The 23,245-nt window shown below is 53.9% G+C and overlaps 1 protein-coding gene across 2 annotated transcripts in view; it reads right to left on the bottom strand.

Moving 5' to 3' along the window:
- GLI2 (GLI family zinc finger 2) overlaps window positions 1–23,245 on the bottom strand; it is a 261,272-nt gene that overhangs the window by 25,780 nt on the left and 212,247 nt on the right. For both annotated transcript variants that reach the window (XM_027964829.3, XM_042243984.2), the window contains 2 exons: window positions 12,535–12,737; window positions 9,374–9,559 (listed from right to left, as the gene is read on the bottom strand). In XM_027964829.3, coding sequence (XP_027820630.2) covers window positions 9,374–9,559; window positions 12,535–12,737 — 389 coding nt within the window. The remainder of the gene's footprint in view (window positions 1–9,373; window positions 9,560–12,534; window positions 12,738–23,245) is intronic.

Raw genomic sequence — 23,245 nt, 5'->3', positions numbered from 1 at the left:
TCCCTCGAGACGCAAACCCAGCTGTGCAAATAAGAAACTGAGGTTTGGGGAGGTTAGAAACTTGCTCAAGGGCAGGATTCGGACCCAGGTCCAGAGGAGCCCTGATGCGTGGCTTTTCTGGGTCTTCAGTGTCCACCTTCAGAGAGGTGGGGAGGGGCGGGGCTGGTGAGATCTCACCACAAACTGCTTTCCTTTCCCCACTTGAAGCAGCTCTGACAGTGAACTTTCTGACAGCAGTTGCCCACCTGGCCTCCCGCACCTGCAGGGCAGCAGCCCTAGTTCAGCCCACACAGCTCCACTCCTGCAGGGCTGGGCCTTGTGGGCACCCGCCACCCATACAGCAGCAGAGTTGGGGAGTGAGAGTCGGCCTGACCCTTCCTCATCTCCCTCACAGCTGAGTCTCCGCTGAAGCCCTCCACATGCCCCCTTTCTCTCGACTTCCACCAGTCCAGCCCACCAACTGCCTAGGGCATCCCGGGGCCCTTAACTAACTGCCATCCAATCCTCATTCCTCACTGTGGCCAAGCCAGATCACATCCTTGTCTCTGCCCACCCCAAACCTCTCCAGAGCTCCCGCTGCTGTCATGAAAAAGGCACAAGTCCTCAGCGTGGCTTACACAGTGGCCCTGTGGTGCCCCCGCCTGCCTCCCTCGCTAGCCTCCTCCCGTCCCTGGCACAGGCCTCTGCATGTACCATTTCCTCTGTCTGCAGTGCTCTGTCCTCAGCTGGGTCATCACTTTCCCCAGGAAAACGCGGCTGACCTCCTGGAGTTGGGCTGCCCTCCCCGCTGCCCTGGATGATCTCAGGGCACCCCAGTCCCTTCTGAGGGAGTTTGAACCCTCTTGTGTATGTCTGGTTGCTCCTGTTCCTCCTGCCTCCGTGAATCAGGGACAAGGGCTCCCTGCTCACCACTGAATCCCAGCACTGGGATCAGCTGGCTCTGTGGTTAGCTCAGTGGAGATGCTGAACACTGGGCATGGGGCAGAGGCCTGGTGTGTCAAGGGAGAACGGTTCAAAGTCAGTATTTACTGAGTGCCCGAGGGTGTCTGTGACTTCTAAGCATTTTAAAGCATAAAGCAGTTTAATCTTCACAACTGTCCCATAGGGAAGGGACTATTATGAGCCACATTTTACAAAGGGTAACACAAGAAGTTTGCCCAAGGTCTCACAGCCAGGGGAAGTAGAGAATGATTGAAAAGCAGGACACCAGAACCATCACCGCACTGCTTCTGCCCAGGTGGTGAGGGCAGATAACCAGGGACGGCTTTCATGGGCTTGGGGGCCCTAGGTGGAGACACACACACCCACAGCAAAGGCAGCACACAGACAGACTGATGTGTGGCGGCTGTCCTGGGTGCATGACTTAGCGTCTCGAGCCTCCCTATGCTCATCTGTACAATGGGTGCAGTGCAGCAGTTTTCCCCTGACAACTCAGGGACAGCACCATGGACAGTGCCTCAAACCCAGTAGAGCTTCCAAAATAAAGCTGAATTGATATGGCTTCTTTTGGAGACAGCAATGGCACCCCATTCCAGTTCTCTTGCCTGGAAAATCCCATGGATGGAGGAGCCTAGTGAGCTGCCGTCTATGGGGTCGCACAGAGTCAGACACGAGTGAAGTGACTTAGCAGCAGCAGCAGCAATATGGCTTCTTTAGGGGCAAGGAGGACTCTTTTGGTGAGCAAGGTGAGCTTAGAGCTCATAATGGAATAAAGTACAGCAAATCTAGGGAATGCCCTGTTGGGCCAGTGGTTAGGACTCCGTGCTTCCCCTGCACGGGTTTGATCCCTGGCTGGGGAACTAAGATCCTGCATCCCTGGGCAGCCTTAAAATAATAATAATTTTAAAAAGACAGCAGATCTGGAGAGAAATGACTGGGCCACACAGGAGGACGTCTGTCCCTAAACACTCATCCATCCATCTGGGCATCCTCTAAGCTTCTTAATTCTTATTTACTGGGTTCATTCCTTGTTCATGATCACTTTAAAGGCAACTCTAAGCACGATGTAAAAGTGAATCTTTCAAAAGACTTCTATTATGAACTGAGTGGCAAATGGGAAAATACATGGGCGGAGTGAGATGTAATATCACACAAATTAAGAAATACACACATCTTTGTAATATGTTAAAAAAGATTTTGCTACTAATATTTGGATTCCCACCCTCACGAGCGCCCCTAACAAGAGGAAACAGGCCAAATCTGACAGTGATATTCATCTCTGTTATTCCCACCCCTCAAGGGAAATATGTTTATTAATGTGCCTCTTCCCTTGATAAATTACTAAATAGAAAGAAAAGCCTGGCACTCATTTCCCGTGGCTTCTCCTGTGATTTATGACTGGGATTGGTGGAGTCGTCACGTCCATTCATCTGTGGATGCCCCTGTTCTGATAGCCCACAGCCACTGCGTGACCAGCCACCTGCCTGCTCTCACCTGGGCGCACGCCAGATGCCACCCAGTCCTGCCATCACCTGCATCTGGACCACGTTTAATCCATTAGTCCTTCCTTTTGTTCATCTGCATGTTAGTTCAAGCACCCATTAGACCCTTGCACAGCAGCTGCCCAGCACAGGCCTGGACACTGTGGGGGCTGCAAGCAAGGATGCTTGGCCTCGTCTCCTGGATCTCAGAATCCCAGTGAGAGGACAGAGTGGTACCTGCAGCTCCAGGCAGGATTCGACAGATACCACCTAAGCAGGGTGAGCCCAGGCAACCCTGGAGTGCTTGCAGGGGTGGGAGGAGGAGTGTGGCTTTTCCTGGGGCAGCTGGGATCAGCAGGAGATGTAAAATCAGATCCTGGACCTAGGAAGACCCAGTGTCTGTCCCTGTCTACAGGCTCTGAGCTGGGTGTCAGAAATGGGAAATCCCATGGACAGAGGGGCCTGGCGGGCTACAGTCCATGGGGTTGCAAAGACAGCTGGACATGACTGAGCGATTGAGCTCACACATGCAACCTCGTGTCAGGGCTCCTGAACTCTCACGGCCCAGCCCCTCACTCAGATCACTTCTGGATTCACTGAGGAGATGCTCTACGGAAATCTAGCTTGAGGACCTTAACTTGCCCCACACTTAGCTGTCCACAAACCCTCTTGTGGGGGAGTAAAAAGCACCAAGGTTTTGGAGCCCAGAGGCGTGAGATTGAGGGTATTTCCTGGATCTGTGATAGAGATAAAAGAAATGTATCTCTGGGCCTGAGGCTCCTCACCTGGACAGGGACTTTCTAACACTTGTGTCATGAGACTGCTTCTGCAGCTCTACCAGATGACCCGGATACACCATCCAGCCTGAGCCTGTACTCAGCACCCTGCCCCTGGTCTCCCTCCTGTTGGCGGGCTGGGCGCAGACTCCCCACCCAAATGAGGCCTCTATCAGTCCCTCCGTCACCTCCTCTGCCTCTCTGTGGTGTGATCAATGTAATTGGTTTCTGAAACCTCCCTGGACCTGCAGGCAGCATAAAGAACGGGCGTCAGAACGGAGGTGACATCCGATTCAAATTAGTGTCAATATGACGATAAAATATACAGCTCCAAGGAAATATGGTCTGTAAACAGACAACATTTCAATCGGAAACATTTCAATCTTCTCAATGTGGTGAGGGTGGGAGGGGCTGGGATTGCGGCTGCTGCCAGTCTGCCGTTAAATCACCAATACTCAACAGCATCACATGAGAAAATTCCATCTTAAGGCCCCGGTGACAACCAGTGACTTCCCTGCTCTCTAGAGAACCACTAGGCAGAATGATAACCTTGGATTCCCTGACTGGTTATCTATTACCTTCCAAAGGCACATTATTCCACAGCTTCTGGCTATAAATCAGCCTCCTTAAAGAATGGGGCAATGGTCCTTCATTGACCACCTGGAGGCTCCAGCAGAGGCGGGGGGCTTCCTCAGGCAATGCCCCTTGTCTTGCCCACAGCCTGGCCCCGTGCTCTGGAGGGCAGAGAGAGGGCTTGGCTTTTCCATTTAATAAGTACCCACCACCTCCAACCTCACTGCTAAGACTGGGGCATCTCCACCAGCCTAGGACACACACACAACCCAAAGGAGACCACTTTAGGCTTGACAGATACACAGATGGGGACCTCTTCCACAGATATCAATGGGTTTCTCATTTCATAAAAAAATAAACATCTATGTTAAGGTAAGTCTGTTAAAAATATAATATTAAATAAATAACTGTGCAAATGGTACTTGGCTAAAGTAAGATTGTGGTTGGTTTGCCACTGGGTGGACTGGGGTCACTCTCTGCTGATGTGGCCCTGGGTGGCCTTCCTGACACCTTCTCCGCAGGCCTCCTCACAGTAGGTGGGTGGACCTGATCTCCACGCCTTAGCTTGACACTTGATGCCTCTGGAAATTCTCTCCCCCATGGTTTTGCCTCCTCTGGGAACATGAAGGGAAGGAGCTGAGGAAGGAGACTGGGGAAGTGGGGCGGCCTGGGGACAGGTATTCTTTGTCCCGACAAGGACCTTCCTCAGAACAGCCCCACTGGATGGTAAATACCGCAAGCGCAGGGCTTGGCATACTGCATCCCCAGCGCCTAGCACCATGCCTGGCACACAGTAGGTGCTCAGTAAGTATCCTCAGAATGAATGAGGAGAGTGAGTGTGTGTGTGTGTGGTGGGGGTATGGCACGTACATGTGGTGTGTGTGTGTGTGTGTGTGTGTGTGTGTGTGTGGTGGGGATGTGGCATGTGCGGGTGCAGCGTGTGTGTGCGTGTGCGGGGTATGGTATGTGCTTATGTGTGTGTTTGTGGTGTGTGTGCATGTAGTGGGGATGCAGCATGTGTGGGTGCAGGGTGTGTGTATGGAGGGGTATGGTGTGTGCTTATGTGTGTGTTTGTGGTGTGTGTGTGTGTGTGGTGGGGTTATGGTATGTGTGGTGGTGGATATGGCATGAGTGTGACATGAGTGTGGGTGTGTGAAGAGAGAGAAACACACACATACACACAGCCTCCCCGACTGCCCACGAGCTCTCAGGGCCCCTGCACCCACAGGGAGCTCACACTTCACTGTCCTGTGTATGGGCAGTTTCCTCGTGTGAACACGGGCCCTCAGAGCCACAGGGCCCCTTCACAGGTGGTCCCCTGAGCCCCACTGCCCTGGCCCCCGGCCGGTACGCCTTCCTCTGTGAGAGTCTGAGCACAAAGAAACTTGACTGGAAGAACCGCAGACCTCCACTGGGTGGACAGAGCGTCTGGGAGCATCTCTCCCCAGATCTGTGCAGCTGGGACCAGCCAGAAACACTGGAGCTGATGGGCTTTCCTGGCTCCCATGGTTCACAGGAGTGGGGGCCGGGGACTCCCCTGAGACAGGTCTGGGCTCCACCAGGCACAGGCCTGAACCGTGACCACCTGAATCTCTCAGGGCCCACGTGAGCAACACATCCTTGTAGACATGGGAGCTGCGCAGCAACGCCTAGAACTTGGAAAAGCGGAAGCAAAGTTCTGGTTGAAACTGGTTTGAAAAAAACGATGTAGGTAACAACAAATACAGGAAATCACAGCACACTTCACGCTGATTTCCTTGGATCCTAACTGATGGGAAACAGGGCAAAGAAAGAGTCTGTTGCTGAAATCTATCAGGACTCAGGAAAATCACCTGCCATGAGTCAGTGTCTGTTCAGGCCGAGGCTAGAGGTGGTGATGCTCCTCTCTGCGCCCTGAAGCCCATCACACCCTCAAGACAGAGGCAGAGGCAGGACAGCAGCGGGTGTGCCGAGTTCTTCAGGGCAGCTCCCACGCCCACCGCTGAGCTCACCTGACCCCTTGCCTCAGATGCTCAGCCCCACTTGCTGTCAAGCACTGAGCACCCCAGAACAAAGTGGCTGTGTTTCTGTCCAGGCTCCTGCAGGCTGACAGCTGCTGGTCTCAGCACGGCTTCTTCCCGACTAAGTGGCATCTTTCCACCCCAGGTTCTTTTTCCCTCACCCCACAAACACAAGATCCCTGTTCCTTGGCAGCCATGCTCTGGACCTGCGGGGTGTGTGGAGACAGAAGTACCAGCCAGGTACAGCTGGTGCACCTGGGTTGGCGGCGGGGGGGGTGGTGGTGGCCCTGCAGGTGGGCAGAGGGAGATGAAGAACCCAAGGGGAGCTGGTGTGGGTGGTGTCTCAGGAGAAGTGCCAGCTGGCCTGAGCCCTGGGACCCCTGCGGGGTGGAGCCAGGCCAGCCTGCGGGGGCAGGCACAAAGGCACAAGAGCATGGGGAGTGCAGCGAAGTGTGTAGGTGGGCGGAGACAGGCTGGAGGGAAGGCTGCTCAGGCCACATTGTAAAGTCTGGGCTTGACCCTGAGGGTGATGGGAGTAGGGAGGGGATACATGATCCAGAGAGGTGGGGATCAGGTAGAGGGAGCCTGAGCTGAGAGGCTGTGCTGGGAGCTGGTACAGGACCAGGTGGCTGGGGAGCTAACACAACAGACTTGGCAAGTCTAGGGTGGGCTGCATGGGGTAGTCTGGTGGGTTGACAAGCGGAGAGGGGCCTGGATCCCCAGTGTGCAGCCTGGGCCAGTGAGCTCTTCGTACAGCAGGGATGGGAATCCCAGCCCCTTCACACAGGGAATGTGTGTGAAGTCATGGAACACAGGCAGACCCCACTTAGACGCTTGCACGCGTGCACGCAGCATGCACTCACATACGCTGACTCGGCCTCTCCTGCCCTCTGGGGACACCTGCCTGACCACACCCCTTGGCCATGGCTTCTCCGTCTGTGCAGCACCTACCCTGAGCCCTTGGAAGGCAGACATCGCTTGGGGAAACTTCTGTTTGGACAACAGTAGCAACATTTATGCCCTGTATTGTTGCTGTCATCTGGGGTCTAATTGTGATGAGTAACAAGCACCCATGATCTCCCAGGAGCCAGCCTGCTCCCTGTAGGGATACCTGTACGGCTGTTAAGGGGAGGAGAGAGAAAATCACAGAGGAACATGTGCTCAGGAGGCTGACAGGTGTCACTTCACCTGTTGTTTCATCCAGGACAAGCTCACATCCTGGACGAAACACCATCCTGGGGAAGGCACGGGATCAGGTGCTGGTTGCATTGCTTGGTCGTGCTGTCAGTTCCCTTCAGGGCAGGCTGAGGGTGACATGGAACCATGCCCACAGAGCTGGTGTTGGGAGGACTGCTATGCTCCTCCCTGGCAGCACTCCTGTGGGGGGAGTGGCAGGGTACTGAGGGCTCAGGGACCACACGAGGTGGCTCCCATAAGTGTGAGATGTAATAGAGAGGATGAGACAGGCTGGGACCTAGGACCCTTTGCTGCAGTTCTTGCACCTGGACAAATGTCTCCTTGACCAACAAAATACAAAGACACTATAAGGGATTAAACCAAAACAAAACAAAACTGCACACACGTGCAGTAGGAATGAATTGTGGACAACAAGATACAAAAACAGCAAACACCGAATTGCCATTTCTTAAGGGTCAGGAGCAAAAACCAGGTGTTAGAAGCAAAAGCAAGGTACTGTACATGCCCCCTGCACACTGCAACACTTAAAGGGTGGGCAAACCACCTAAGCCACCCCTCCAGACTGACCCCTGGGCCCGCCTTTACCCTCACCCCCACATGAGGAACTCCCTTGGGGAGTAGGTAAGCAAGGGAAACTGTTACTTGTTCTCGCTACTCCCTATTGCAGCAGGGGTCCCAGTAAAGCTTTGTTTGAATTTCTTGTCTGGCCTCTGATCAATTTCTATTGACTAAAGAGACCAGCAACCCTGGTCAGTAACAAGAAAGGGAGGCGAGGGAAGGGACATCAAGAAGGACTTCCTGGAAGAGATGAGATCTCAGCCAAGTCTTAGGAGAAGGGGCTTGGCTTTGCTCCAGCCAATAAGGTGGTTGCATTGGCCAGGGGTGGACAGGAAGCCCAGGGCAGAGGACTAGAGGATGGGGGTGGGGGGCTGAGGGATGCAGAGCACCCCGAGCCCTGTCTGGTCCCATGGGGCTGCCTGCAGCCCAGCAGGTCTTCCTGCAGGCCTGTCTGCTCCCTGAAATCAGGAAATGAAGAAGGGCTTGAGGAGGACAAATCTGCAGGAGCCTTGCTGTGGTTTCCAGCCCCACTGCCTGGTCTGTATCCCTGGGTGTCTCTGGGGGAAGTTCCAAGACCAGCAGATGGAGCAGCACTGGCTGGGGAGGGGGTGAGATGTCCTTAGCGTTCTACCCCTCCTCCACCCTCTCCCACATAGGGGGCTCCATTTGACCCCAGGGGCTCAAGGTCAGGGTGCAGGTGTACCTAGGAAAACAGCTGTGAGAGTGCAGAGGGTAGGAGGGGGTCTTAGCATCTAAGGAGGACCAGCCCACTTCATTTTCCCAGGTCACCCAATCCTTCGTCCACACAAACGTGTCTGTGGCCTCCTGGCTCAGTCACTGACTACTCTGTCCTCCAACTGCTCAGGCTGGAGTCCTTGATGTTGTTCTCAACGCCTTTCTTCCTCCCTTACTCTGCATCCCATCCAGGAACAAATCTTGTGGCTCTTCCTTCAAAATCTACCTGAAACGACCACTTCTCCCAATATCTGCCAGCTGGAACCTCTGCTTCCACCTTGCTCCTAAATCTGTTCTTGACCAGCAGCCAGAATGGGATTCCTTTCAAGAATAAGTCAGGTCTCATTACTCTTCTGTGCAACTTTCTCCACAGGCCCCATATCACTCTGCTGTGAAAGCCCTGAGCGGCCGGCACAGCCAGCCCCAGAACCCTGGCCATACCCTACGGGCCCTGCACTCACAGGGCAACAGGTCCACTGGCCTCCTGGGCTTTTCTTGCCCCCAGCAGGCACAACGCTGCTTCAGGCCCTTTGCACGTGCTGTCTCTCCTGCCTGTACCACTCTTTGGCTTATTTCTGCACGGCTCACCTCTTCCAATTCTTTGCTCCAATATCTTCTCAGTGAGGATTTCCTCATTCAAGATGGCACCCCCATCCACTTGAAGCTCCTTACCCGACTTCCTTTTTCCTTTTCTTTAGCCACACAGCATGTCGGACTCTGCCACACTCTTTGCAGAGTCCCATAAGACTGCTAAGGAATTCCCCTTCCCCCACTTCTGAGCTATCTGTCTCTCCCCACTATGCTATAAGTTACATGAAGGCAGACACGAGTCCTTTTTGTTCTTTGGACTGTCTGCAGTTCCTACAACACTTCTTGGCCCTTGATGACCCACTATGTATTTCTGCATGGTGTTTATACTTGGTCCCCCATGGAAAACAATCACGGCAGGGGTTGGGGTAAACCCTGGACCCTTCCATCTGGCTCCTCCAGGAAAAAGGAGCCACCTCCAGCCACCTCCAGCCGGTGGCTGGTGAGCCACCAGCACCCGCCTCATCCCCAGAGGGAACCGTCAGCCTTGTCCTGCTTCCCACCCCAACCCCAGCCTAGCACTCACCATCCACTGGATTGAGGTAGTCATGGAGATGGGGTGCACTGGCCGCACCCCCCGTCTGCATCAGCAGGTCCCCATATGGCGCGGGGTGGCCCGCCATGAGAGTCATCTGGTGGTAATAGTCTGAGGCATTGGTGCCTGCAGCGGGAAGGCCAAACAGCCCCCGCTCCTTAAGGTGCTCGTGAGCCACTGCGGGTGGGAGGGAGAGAAAGTGTTAGAATCTGGCCAAAAAGAAGAGGAACATACACCTGGCCCGAGGAGGCCCCTCAGTGCCCCCTAGCCATCCTCCACCCCCAAGGGTCCTGTGTCCCCCTACCCCGCTGTCCCAGGTCAGCCCCGAGCAGACGGCTGGGCGGGGCTGGCTGGGGTGGGACGGTTTCTGCTGATGGGGCTGCCGCTTCCAGCCTCACATTCCTCTTTCCTCAAAGCCATAAACAACTGCTTCCTCCTCCCAGTCCAGGCCCCACAGAAGCCCCAAGCTTCAGGCTGACAGGGTCCGTGATCCACCAGAGTTTCCAAAGGAGAAAGACGATGCAATGGGAAGTGCTGGGGTGGCCAGACAGCTGGGCGCCAGGCCACAATCACCTTAACACTCAAGGCGGGACTGCGGGTGAGTGCTTGCCCAGCCTGGCCAGATAAAGCTCCCCCGGCCTGTCCCGCAGCTGCAGAACCAGGGTGGACTGTCCGCCTTCAACCTTGCACTCAGCTCTGCCTGAGGCTTAGGAAGGAGGTGGGAGGATGAACTTCAGCATATCCTGAAGGTGCCTAGTACTTAGGGGTGTGGTGCTAATTAAAGGGAGGCTTGGAAAGCAAATTTTGGGTTGGCCATAAAGTTCATTTGGGTTTTCCCATCAGAGGAAAATCTTAACAAATTTTTTGGCCACTCCACTATCCCAACTGGGAGTTGGCTTTTACCATGTGTGAAAAATTAAGAAGGCACCACCTCTCTGAGCTGGCTCAGTTTTCCATCTGTAAAATGGGGGCAATCATATTCACGAGTCGAATGACTAGTAAAAACGACAGCATCAGCCAATGTTGGGCTGGGCGTTCCTGGCTGGGTGCGGTCCCAGGGCTTCGGGATCGCATCCACTCTCTAGGTTCACAAGCGTCACCCGGTGAGCCCCTTAGCAGCTGAAGACTCTGGCACTTTAAGAGTTAAAGATGTTGACGCCAGAGCCCAAGTTTCTAAGAGCTGTCTTCACAGCCTCTCTGCTATTCGCTTTGGCAGATCTTCGAGGAGATGCACGCGTGCTGGGCAGAGAGAAACAGGCAGTCCACGGAAACAAGTCATCCTTGCTGCTCTTCCTCTCCTCCTTCTCCTGCTGCGTCCTCCAGGGAGAGCCCCAGCCTGCAGCCCCACGGCCTCTGCCTGCCCTGTCTGTGCCTTGAATGCCCTCCCTTCACCCTTCCTTGTCCACCTCCTCCCTGAAGCCCCCCTGGAATGCCCACTGTCCTCTGCAACACACATTCTGGCAGATTCGGCCTCAGACCACTGATGAAATTTCCAGCTGGCACCGCTGCTGAATGAACCTGTCAGCCTACCTCTGCTCACTGGGGAGCTTGGTCTGGGGACCAGAGAGGCCTCAGGGTCTCTAACCCACCCTCTGTAGGGGTCAGGGCCATGCTCATTAGCCACGTCTCCTTGGTACATTCTCTGCTGTCTCAAGGGTCTGGGGCTGGGCCAGGGGGGTGTGGTCGGTGCCACAAGGCTGGTATACGGAAAGCAGGCATAAAACCAGGGCTCTGTCAACAGGAAGTCTGCCTCCAGCGCAGTCCTGTCTTACCACTTAGCTCTTTGTGGCCACACTGCTGTCGGCAGCCACGGGGTCCCCGACTCACAGGCTCTCCAGGAGGGCACTCTGTTCCTTGTCCCTCCTCCAGACATCCCTCTGGCCCTCTCCGACCCCGGCCTCGGGAGGACCACCCTGTCACTATGGGTACTAGTTTTCCCGGGCTGTGGTAACAGGTTAGTTCAGGCTTGCCGCTAACTGCTGTGAAAACAGATTTGATTCTCTCACAGCTCTCGAGGCCGGAAGTCTCAAATCAAGTCATCAGCAGGGCCACCCCTTCTTGGAGGCTTTAGGGGGGAAGTCTGTCCCTTGCTTCTTCCAGCATCTGGGAGCTGCCAGCTTCCGTGGCTTGTGGCCACATGGCTCCATCTTTGCGTCGTCTCCCACATCTCCCTTGTAAGGACATTTATCATTGGATTTAAGGCCCACGTGGATCATCATGACAATCTCTCTTGACTCAAAATCCCCAACCTAACCACATCTGCAGAGGATCCTTTTCCACATGAGGCAACACGCCTCCCGCCCACTGTACCACATGTAAACTTCAAGGTGGGGCAGCATTCAGAACCTGGTCTGCATGCTCAGGAGAGACGTGCAGGAGCTTGGGTCCACTTTCTGGGAGACGGCAGCCCCAATGGAGGCAGCACAACCTTTCAGGGCAGCCAGGCTTGGTCAAGGCCACTCAGAGGACCCACGCAGAGTCCAGCCCTGGGTCCAATCCTAAAGGGCCATTTCCAAATGACTACATCCTGATCGTCCATCTTCAAGTCCTGTGGCTGCAGCCATTTACCTGGTCTGGTTTCTCTTTGTGACTCTGCACTTTCTTGTCTCAAATGAACTGAACAGGTTTGTCATCTGACTCTGAGCTGGGCCACTCAGCATCCTCTCAAGAGGGACATGAAGCCACTGGTGGTCACCGCTGCAGGCTGGAGTCCATTTGGGGGCCATGTGTTGACCCACAAGAGATGCAGACAGACAACCAGCCTGGCTCTGCCTTCCTTCTGCTCTGGGGGCCCCAAGACACCCTGATACAAGATCCACTGTTTAATACCAGCTTCTGCAGGCTTTGGTGTCTCACAACCAAACAATTCTCACCCAAGACAGGACCTCAGTGAATAAACAGAACTGATCATTCTTACGACATCATTTTGCATGCTAAGGGTGTTTATGAATAGCTCTTCAAAATGAGTGCAAAACCCAATGTGCCCCTGGTTCTTTTGGCTCTGACCACTCATTTATCGAAAGACCTGTTGTTGAGGGGTGCCAGGGAGGAAGGCCAGCCTGTTCGCCAACCCATGGGCAAGGGAGAGAAACACACAGCATCAGAGTTAGCATCGCCCCCTCTGACCCTGTACCTCAGGCCTTCCTACTCACCATCTGCGGGGCTGAGGCCCCTGGCTGCAGAGATGGCGGGATGTGTTGGGCTGCCGTGCACGGCCCGCAGGTAATGGTCCATGTGGGGGCTCACGTACGGGTGGGGGGCGTTGAAGGGGGACTCCCCGGGGCCGGCGGGGTGTGGGGAAAGCCGAATCAATGAGATATCAGAGATGACAGGGCTGCCGCTCAGGGCGGGAGGCCTGCAGAGAGAAACGACAGCGTTATAAGAAAGTGTAGCCCACCCAGGAGGATGCACGGGGAATCCCGTCAAGCAGCAGAACCAAATGAGCAATCACACATTTATTTTATGCACCAACATCCCTCGGTCACCCTTCACATAGAGTCTCAACTCTCATATTAACACATGAGCCAGTCAGTGCAGGTGGAAAGCTCTTGAGGCTGGTGCGGCTGACCACCCACGCGTCTCATGTCAGTGATGAAATTCTGCATACATGGGACTGGATCTGCTGGGCCACAAGCTCGGCAGGCCACACACCTGCGAGCTGCCACCACTGCTTCCCCACGGCCTGCTCAGGGCTGGAGGTGTTAACAACTAAGTCTCCGTTAATGGACAGATGCACGCCTCCTACCAACCGGTGTGGAAAACAGACCATGAAAATGGGCTTCCCAGGTGGTGCTAGTGGTAAAGAACCAGTCTGCCAATTCAGGAAAGAGACCTGGGCTTCCCCGGTGGCTCAGTGGTAAAGAATCTGCCTGCAATGCAGGAGCCCCGGGTTTGATCCCTGGGTCGGGAAGATCCCCTGGAGGAGGGCACGGCAACCTACTCCAACATTCTTTGGGCTCCCCTCATAGCTCAGTCGGTTAAAGAATCCACCTGCAATGCAGGAGACCAGGGTTTGATCCTGGGTCAAGAAGATCCCCTAGAAAAGAAAATGGTAACACACTCCAGTATTCTTGCCTAGAGAATCCCCGTGGACAGAGGAGCCTGGTGGGCTATAGTCCATGGGGTCGCAAAGCGTCAGGCACGACTGAAGCGACTTAGCATGCAAACATGCATGCAGAAGATGCAAAGGGCTTGTCTTCCTAACAGAACCGAGAAAAAGAGGAATCAGGAGATGCCCTGAAAGATGGAGAGTTTGGGACTTCCATGGGACAATCCCTGAAGTGAAGCGCTCAGCCACAGAATCAGCTAGAAAGGAAAAGACCAGTATTTAGGAAGAGTTTTGAAAGGCTGAGCCATCATTTTGGAATATCATCCTAGCTCTCTGTACATGAAGCTCTTTCTGATGTTCCCTGAGTCTCTCTTCTCTGACACCAACTGACAATCAGGGATGCACCTGGCGGGGCTGTGGCCCATTTCCATGGTCAGCCTTGCAGAAGGTACCTGTTCCACTTGACAAAAGGACAGGCCTGGCCTCCAGGGGCCTCCAGGCAGCTGTGAGCATGTTAGCTGCAGGGGTGTTCTGAGGTCATCTGCTCCAAAACTTGCTCATGTTAAAGAAAAATCAGACAGGGGGAAGTTGCTGGGAAACCACAACCAAATCATTGGAAACCAAATTTACCAAGATTTCGCTTTTGATTTTTCAGAAGATAGGGACCTCTCTGTGACTTCACACAGTGCAAAGAATGTGTTCAGACCAATCTGGTCAGCCTTGCAGGAGGTTAAGATCAATCTGCATTAGACTCTCAGCCACTCTAAAGAACAGTATGGAGGTTCCTTAAAAAAATAAAAATAAAAGTACCATATGATCTGGCAATCCCACTCCTGGGCTTGGATAAAACTCTAATTCAAAAATATGTATGAACCTCTATGTTCATTCCAGAACTATTCACAATAGCCAAGACTTGGAAGTAATCTAAATGTCCGCCAACAGATGAATGGATAAAGAATACGTGGTACATATATACAATGAAATATTATTCAGGCATAAAAAGGAATGAAATTGTGTCACTTGCAGAGACATGACTGGACCTAGAGAGCATCATATTAAGTGAAGTAAGTCAGACAGACAAAGATAAATCTCATATGATATCACTTATATGTGGAATATAAAAAAACGATATGAATAAACTTACAAGATAGAAACAGACCTACAGAGAAAACAAACTTATGATTATCAAAGGAGAAAGGTTGGGGGGAGGGATAAATTAGGAATTTGGGATTAAAATATACACACAATTACATATAAAATAGGTAATCAACAAAGAGCTACTGTACAGCACAGGAAACTATACTCAGCATCTTGTAATAATTTACAGTGGTAAAGAATCTTATATATACATAAAACTGAGTCACTTTGCTGTACACCTGAAACTAACACAACATTGTAAATGAACTACATCTCAATACAGACTTTTTTAAAAAAAGCAGAATCTCAGCCTTCACCAGCTCAGTCACACTGTGCTCAGTAATTCAACCTCCCCAAGGCTCAGTTTTCTTATCTGCACAGTAGGGGCAACAACAGTACCCATTTCATAGGGTTGCTGTGAGGATGAACGTCCTTCAAACAGTGCCTGAGACGCAGCTATCAGCCAACAAATGAGAGCTGCTATTGCAGCATCAGCACCACATTTGAGGGCAAAATCCAGACGTGCCAGGGAAGCCCTCAAAACCGGATGCTGGATGTGTGAAAAGGCGCTGTGAGAACCAGTTACTTCAGAGAAGGCATGATTCGTTTGTGGCTGCAGCAGACTAGAGCTAATTACTGATTGTGTGCAACAGGGCATGAAAATTGTGCTTACGACAGAGCACACACCAGAACTTAAACAGGTGACGTCCGGATGTCTTAACATCTGCGTTACACAAACTCCCCACTCAGAGGCCAATCCACCCGCCTAGGTGTGAGCACTCTGCTGGGTCACTTTCGAGGTTTTCACCCGCCTGGTGTGCGCGCTCTGCTGGGTCACTTTCGAGGTTTTTCACGCGCCTGGTGTGCGCGCTCTGCTGGGTCACTTTCGAGGCCACTCCACCCACCCCGTGCGCGCTCTGCTGTGTTACTTCTGAGGTTTTCACCCGCCTGGTGTGCAGGCTCTGCTGGGTCACTTTTGAGGCACTCCACCCACCCAGGTGCGCGCTCTGCTGTGTCACTTCCGAGGTTTGTTTTTTTTTGCTGTGCTGGCTCTTCGTGTGGCACGTGCGCTTCTCTGGTTGTAGTGTAGGGGCTTAGTTGCCCCGTGGCGTGTGGGATCTTCGTTCCCTGACCAAGGATCGAACCCTCATCCCCCTCATTGGAAGGTAGATTCTTAACCACTGGACCAGGAGGGGAGTGCATATTTTGGAACTTTGGCAGATATGACTTGCGAGGGACATACAGATACAATGAACCTGCCAAGCTGCCTCCTTGTTGCAGCGCTTTTGCCCACGTCAGTTCTTGGCCAACCTGCACCCAATACCTTGCCAGGGCAATCTCTTCTCCTCCCTGCAGGCCCGGGTCCAGGGACCCAATCAGTATTGCCCTCCCTGAAGCCCGTCCCCCTGGCACAAGCTCTCTCCTCCTCCGAAGGAGGCATGATTCTCCTCTTAGGTGGGCAGGTGTGCTTGCCAGGTGACCAGGCTCTATCCAGGAGCAAGGCGGGTCCCAGGCACTGCTACATCAAGTGCCTGGCAGGCAGCTGACATCCCACAGTCATTCAGCATTATTTTCAAAGCCAGCGATGGTGACACACCTGAGCCAGGTACTGAGCTTGGCAGAGGGGAGCCTCTGCTGTCAGCCATAGCCTCCAGCCGTTCTCATGCACAACCTGCCCTAAGAGCCCAGGGAGCTTCCTTGCCACTCAAATGATGAAGAACCTGCCTGCAATGCAGGAGACCCGGGTTCGATCCCTGGGTCAGGAAGATCCTCTGGAGAAGGGAACGGCCATCCATTCCAGCATTCTTGCCTGGAGAATCCCATGGACAGCGGAGCCTGGCAAGCTACAGTCCGTGGGGTCACAGAGTCAGACACGGCTGAGCGACTAACACTACTAAGAGCCCAGGCCACCTGTGAGGAAACTGCACTGAGTCCGGGGATCAGAGGTGGCTCTGCCCCGGCCACAGAGGCCAAGTGTCGTTGCAAGAGGAGTGAGTAAGTGATGCACCTTCAGTGAGTGAGTCCTCAGAGCCAGGGTCCTCCCCCAGACAATTCAAGGTAGGGCAGGTCCTAGGGCTCGCAGGGACGCTGGCTGGCATCGAGCTTAAGGCAGTCTGTAATTGATGAATCTGGTGGCCCTAAGTGGCCTGGTCAGGCCTCCCTAGTATCAGGTCACCCTGTGGGGTGCATGGACCCCAGACAAGTGGGTGATTACAGGGGGGTTTAAAGGAACACATGGAGGGCACACGGCAGCCCCTGTCTGTCCATGGTGACAAACATCCCACTGGCCAAGCAGGAGGCTGGAAGGGGTCTCGTCATGGCAACGTGCACCCCACTGGGGAGCTGCCTTGGTGGGACTGGAATCCTGTCCAGCCTCAGTGGTTGGGCCCAGAGGTGGCAGGTGGGGCCCAAGTCTGTACACCGAGGAGCTGGCACTCTTGTCTCCACACCTCTGTCACCATCCTTTGGAGGGCAGCGACCTCCGTCATCCCCTTCCCATCATATTCTTCACCAAGGAAATAGGGAGCTCAAGTTTCTTCCAGGCCATCCCCTCCCCTCAGGGATGCCTTGCTGACTTCAAAACAGCAGCCTGTGAAGGAAGTAGGAGCTGAGGGCCTCTGGGAGGAAACATGAAAACTGGCACCAACAACTGTACTTTACCCACAAGGGGTCCAGGTCCAGGGACGGAAGTCACCCCCAGGCCATGTTGCCAGAGACACAGGCAGGATTCAATTCCAGCTCCAAGTCCTCACTCCCACAACCATGCTGCCCTCAGCCCAGGTGCTTCCTGCCCCAGCGGGGAACGGGGCCAAGGTCTCCCTGTCCCCTTGGTGTGACACGGCAGGAAGCTCAGAGAGACCACTACCCTGTCCCGAAGTAGATTCAACAGGGGCCTGCCATGAGATGCGTCAGCTCACCGCAGAGCTGATGATGGGGTGCACAGAACATCCCCTGCTCTTCCAGTGACAGGAGGGCTTCCAGTGCCAGGCCTGGGAGAGGGGTCTGGGCCAGCAGAGCCTCCCAGGAGAGACAGAACCAAATGTGAGTCTGGGCAATGCAGAGCAGGACTGGGTTCTGGGGGCTGTCCAGGGGGACCCAGGCCGGGGCCAACCCCAATCCGTCCACTCATCTGGGTGTCTAAGGCTAGGATGCTGCCCGTCCCTGGCGCCTCACCAGGTGGTACACAAAGATTTGCGCTGGGGACATGGGAGCAGCTAAACAAGCATTAAGTCCTTCCCTTCCCTTCTGAGCCACCAGCTAACTTTGGGGGTGGAGCATCTGCTGACCTAGGCTCCCAGGACCCAAGACAACAGGCCCATTAACAACACAGCTACAGGTAACAGTCTAGACACTTCTGGGAAGCCTCCCTGGATATCCCCTTTGCATGGCCCAGCTTAGCTGTGCCCTGACCTGGCATTGCGTCAAGACTGGGTGTCAGCTGCCAGGGGGTCACATGCATGTTTTTCCTTTAATAATCTCAATAAAAAATCCACAAAGTTGGCCCCTTATGTCTGTTTTACAGATGAGAACACTCTCAGAAAGGCTAGGTACCTCACCCAAGGTCACTAAGAGAGCAAGTATTGGAACCATCATTAATCCACGAGGGTCCCCCAGCAGAGAGGAAGGTGCTCTTGATGACTGCAGTTCTTTGTGAGCAGGGCTCTGGTGGGCGCAGGACCAGGGAAGGGACAGCACCCGGGAACAAAAGAACTTGATTTCTCCTCCCCCTGCCTTGTTCCAGCTCTTCCACTCTCTTCCCCCCAACTCCCATCCCATCACTACGCACAATCCAACCCAGCTCTTAGGAGGGAGCTGGAACCTCTGTCTCACACTGGGTTGTTGAGTGACTGATAGGTTCCAGGGTCACAAAAATTCCAAGACTGTCATTCTAACAGACCAAACACAGCCAAAGGAATGAATCTCAAATGGTAGAATTTAAAGCATTAGGAATGCACCAGGGGGAGCAGGGGGCTTCCCAGTGACCTTAAATCACATTAACACACCCAACTTTCAAGACCGGTCCTTCAGGGATCAGAGTTTCTCTTTCTTGGATGCTTGTCCCACCTTAAGCACCACTAAGAGTCCCCACGCAGATGGTGCTGCCGAGCTGGGGAACCAAGAACAGGGCCTTTGGGTGTGCCAGGAAAGGCAGCTGCTGGTTAACACTGGAGCTGCTTCTTTAGGCCATCCCCCAGTCACAGCCTCCCTTTCTCCTTCCACTTCCATGCCTATGGGCTGTGGGAGCCCAACCCTGGTCTTAGCCATGACCCATCCAGGCCTTGAATTCTGGCAACTGGGCAGAGACTCGGAAGTGGCCTTGAGGGTGGAAGGAGGGACAAGGTGTGTAAGCTGCTTTTAGAAGACATTACATTCTCCTAGGTTGTAGGTACGCCTGTGTGCACACTCACATGCTTGCAGGCCTTTGTCAACTGCACTGACCACATTAGTCTCCCTGTGGGCTGCTCAGCTTCGACTCCACCCTTATGTATCACCTTCTCCACTTCAGTCCAGCTCTGAGCTCATCAGAACCTGATCTTATCAATTGTTTCTTCCCATATTTGTGCATCTTCCCAACAAAATTGCCCCAAGCACTAGCTATGTGACCAGGGACCCACAGGGAGCTCACAGCCCAAGTGGAAGAGGCAGAAACACAAGCTAGTTTGATAAAGATTCCAGCAGAGGAATAAATTCCCTAACTCTGCCTGAAGGCTTCTCAGAGAAGGTGACATTTGGTTTGGGTTCTAGAGGAGGAACCCAGGAGGAGTTTATGGGGGAAGTATATTAAAAATAAAGGAAGTAAGTGCAAAGAAGGGCTGGAATGTAAGAACTTTTTGCAAAGGTTATATCCTGGGGGTAGTGGCAGAGTCCACAGAGAACTTTGGGCTGGATCTACATTGGATCTGCTTCTCCTCTTCTGCTGTGGGTGGGGGCACGTGACCCCAGCTCAGATGGTCAGAGTATCCCATATCCCCAGGCACCACTGGAGATGGGCATGTGCCCAAGACAGCAGCTTTGACTGAAATCTTTGGGAAAGAAGTGTGCTCTGTCCACAGGTGGTGTTGTACAAGTGTGGAGCCGCTGAGGGCTTTGAGGGGCAAGGCCAGGAACAGAGCTGAGGAAACACAAGCATCAGAGCTGAGAGTCACGGAACAAGTTTCTTGACGTGAGCCCCTGGGTAGGGATCTGGTTTTACTGGAAGCTAGCTGTTGGTGTTTAGTCGCTAAATCGTGTCTCTTTTGGGACCCTCATGGATTGTAGCCTGCCAGGCTCTTTTGTTCATGGGATTTCCCAGGCGGGAATACTGGAATGGGTTACAGTTTCCTTCTCCAGGGGATCTTCCCAACCCAGGGATCAAACCTGTGTCCCCTGCATTGGCAAGCGGATTCTTTACCACTGAGCCACCAGAGGAAGTCCACCAGAAGCTAGTACCCTCGTCCTTTCCAGTTCTCTGAGCCGATACATTTGTTTGTTTGTTTCAACCAGTTCCAGCTGACTTTTTCTGTCTTAGGCAACTGCCAAGGCTTGTCAAGGCGAGCCTTGACTAATGCAGCCTCCCCGACTTCCCCTGCCCAGGAGATCTGGGGCCTGGCTTCCTGCAAGGCAGACTTGAGCTGTGGTTCTTCGGGCCTGACACTCTTTGGCCTGCAGGCATTCTGCCCACAGCTGCTGGGCAGCGAGGGCAGTTGTGCTGGCCCTTCCGTGTCTGGGCAAAAAGTACAAGTAGGAGTCTGGGTAAGAGGAATGGCCAGCTACCTCCTGCTCCTCATGAGTGTGTCTGTGTGTACATGTGTGTCTGTGAATGTGTGTGTCTATGTGTGCATGTCAGTGTATGTGTGCGTGTGTCTCTCTGTGTCTGTGTGTGTGTCTCTTTGTATGTGCGTGTTGCGTGTCTGTGTGTGTGTGATGCGCAGCGGGGCCCAGCCTCTTTGGGCTGATTCTGCTTCAGGACAGGAGTCCCGTGGTTCCTCCCAACATTAGCGCTTTCCTCTTTTCTTCCCTCCCCTTGGGAGGGGCCTGCAAAGCCCCTGGACAAGGTTTCAGGGCCAGGCTACCAGCCACGGGAAGAAAGGAGGAAAAGGAGAAAGAGGAGCAGGAAAACAGCAAGTGGAGACCAATTGGCCCATTGCCATCCCAGTCCAAGTGGGCACTGCCAGGAACGGTGCCGTTCACCACGTGGTCAATGTGAGCTAGAGGCCAACAGTGTGCAGCAGGTTCAGAAACTCTTCAAGGGAGGTCTTACTGCCCGTGTTGGGGGCAGTTAGGAGCCTGGCCCGAGGTTGCAGAGCTGTAAGTGGTCGAGCGTTTTCTGACCCTGGGAAGGCAGGCTCGGTCCTCTGATGCCGTCAAGAGCGCATGGGCAGGTAAGACCCCCCACAGCTGTCTCTGCCCCGAGAAGTCCTGTTGGATGTCCCTTCACAGACATGGCTTTGACTGGACCCTGGGGATGGGGGTACTGGCGGAGGGGAGCTGTCACACAGGTAGACAGAGTCTGGACTCTCTGGGTCTGAATTACGGCTCTGCTACTTCTTGTGGACCTTGGTCTGCAATCCGCACCCTCACCAGCAGGCTGGGCAGCTGGGAGACAGAACGAGCTCAGTACGGCAACTGTGTGCTGTATTCCTGGATGACAAGCAGGTGCTTGGCCCGTGCCCACTGTCTCTTTCCTTACATTTAACAAATGAGCAAATGGAAGGCACTCAGAGGGTGGAGGAGAGGACCCCGCCCGCCTCTCCCAGCATCCAGCCCTGGGTCCCTCCCTCCCCAAGTGCTGAGCACCAGTGTTGGAGGGAGATGAAAGGGAAGGCATGGTGATGGGAGCTCTGCATGTCTGTGTGCACCACAACTCACACTGGCTGGACTTGAGCAAGCACGCCTAGACCCTTGGGGACGGGCGCCATCCCTGGGCGCTGGCACAACAAGGTGCGTTCCTAGAGGGTGTTGGCTTCCGCTGGGCTGTGGAGCTAAATGAGTCTGTGCTGATGGGAGGAGTGGGGGGCGGTATATCTGACCCCAGTACAGTCTGAGCCAAGGCGTTGGGCAGGAACCAACGTGCTCCTTCATTTGGGGATTGGGGGCCTGGACCCCACCCAAGGTGCCTGTTTGGAGAGGAGAACAATGCGGAGCTGAGGGTGCTGACTCACCCAGACTCAGAACCAGCCGTCAGAGCAGGTTTGCACAGGCGGGGGTCAGCAGCCGGAAGGAAGGACCCTTGGCCACCCAGAGACATTGCTGCTGCCATTTATATTCACAGACCTTTTCCCATGCAGGTCAGGAGGGCCAGAAATAGGAAGGGAACACCTTCCGTGTCTTATTTCACAGACAGCATGACTGGCACCCAAAGTGACAGTTGGCAGAGCACGGGCACCCAGTCCTGGGCATCACTCTATCCTATCCTCTCCTAGGAGAAAGGAGAGGCCTGGCCACCTGGGGCTCCAGGCCTTCACACCTCCCCCCCAGCCTGCTTCTCGGGGTGCCTGATGGCCTTCACGGCACCAGGACACCACCTGCCTGCACGGCCTGGTGCCTGTGCCCAGCTCCTGAATCCTGCATGCTCCCTCATGGTTTTCTCTCTGGTCCTGGGCCCTGCCTTGCTCCTCCTCAGGGAGCTGGCCCCAAACACCTGCTTTTCCATTCACACCTTCTTCCTCTTCATCCCTACCCTGCCCTGGATGTGGAGGACAGTTCCTTCCCCGGAACCCGAGCACGTCCATTGTGGCTGGTCATCAGGCACCTGCGGTGATGGGTTCACATGGCGCCTGTCTCCTCAATGGACAGGCAGCCCCAGCGGCAGACTCCAGGCCCACTTCCACTCACTTACTCCCCCAGCAGCAGGCCCTGTGCAGTCGGGGGCACACATGTGCTCAACTTTTTGAAAGGATGAATGGATGGATGGATGATGGATAATGGATGAATGAGTAGATAATGAACAATGAATGACATGGATGGATGGATGAAATAGAGAGTGTGTCCAGTGTAGAGCAAGGCATTGCAGCAGGAGACAGGGGTTCCTTGCCTCACTTTTGACCATGGGCCTCGGAACAAGTCATGCCCCTCTCTAAATCTGCTTTTTCGTCCAGAAAGAGCAATCACAGAAGCACTCTTACAAATACGAGTGAGGAGTGGAGAGGAGGCAAGTGTGGGAAGCTGATGTCTCTCGAAGATGTCTCCATGTTCTAATCCTTAGAGCCTGTGAAATTACTGTATTTGGGGGAAAAAAACCAAAAACATCTGAAAGATGTGATTAAGATGAGGATGTTGAGAAGAGATTATGGGTTATCTGTGCTTAGTCACTCAGTCATGTCCAACTCTTTGTGACCCTTTGGGCTGTAGCCCACCAGGCTACCCTGTCCATGGGATTTTCCAAGCCAGAATACTGGAGTGGGTTGCCATTTTCCTCCTCCAGGGGATCTTCCTGACCCAGGGATTGAACCCAGGTCTCGTCTCCTGCATTGTAGGCAGATTCTTTATCCACCGAGCCATCAGGGAAGTCCTATGGATTATCTGGGTGGATGCTAAATACCAGCGCAAGTGTTAAGAGAGGCCAGGCAGGCGGAAACCTGACCCAGAGGAGCAGGAGGCAACGTAACTCTAGGGCAGAGGCTGGAGGGAAGTGGCCACAAGCCAAGGGGTACTGGCCATGCCAGAGGCGAGAAGAGGCTGGGAAGGGACTCCCCTTG

This window comes from Ovis aries, chromosome 2 (genome assembly GCF_016772045.2).
Source record: "Ovis aries strain OAR_USU_Benz2616 breed Rambouillet chromosome 2, ARS-UI_Ramb_v3.0, whole genome shotgun sequence".
Lineage (NCBI taxonomy): Eukaryota > Metazoa > Chordata > Mammalia > Artiodactyla > Bovidae > Ovis > Ovis aries.
This window is presented reverse-complemented; position numbering and strand designations above follow the sequence as displayed.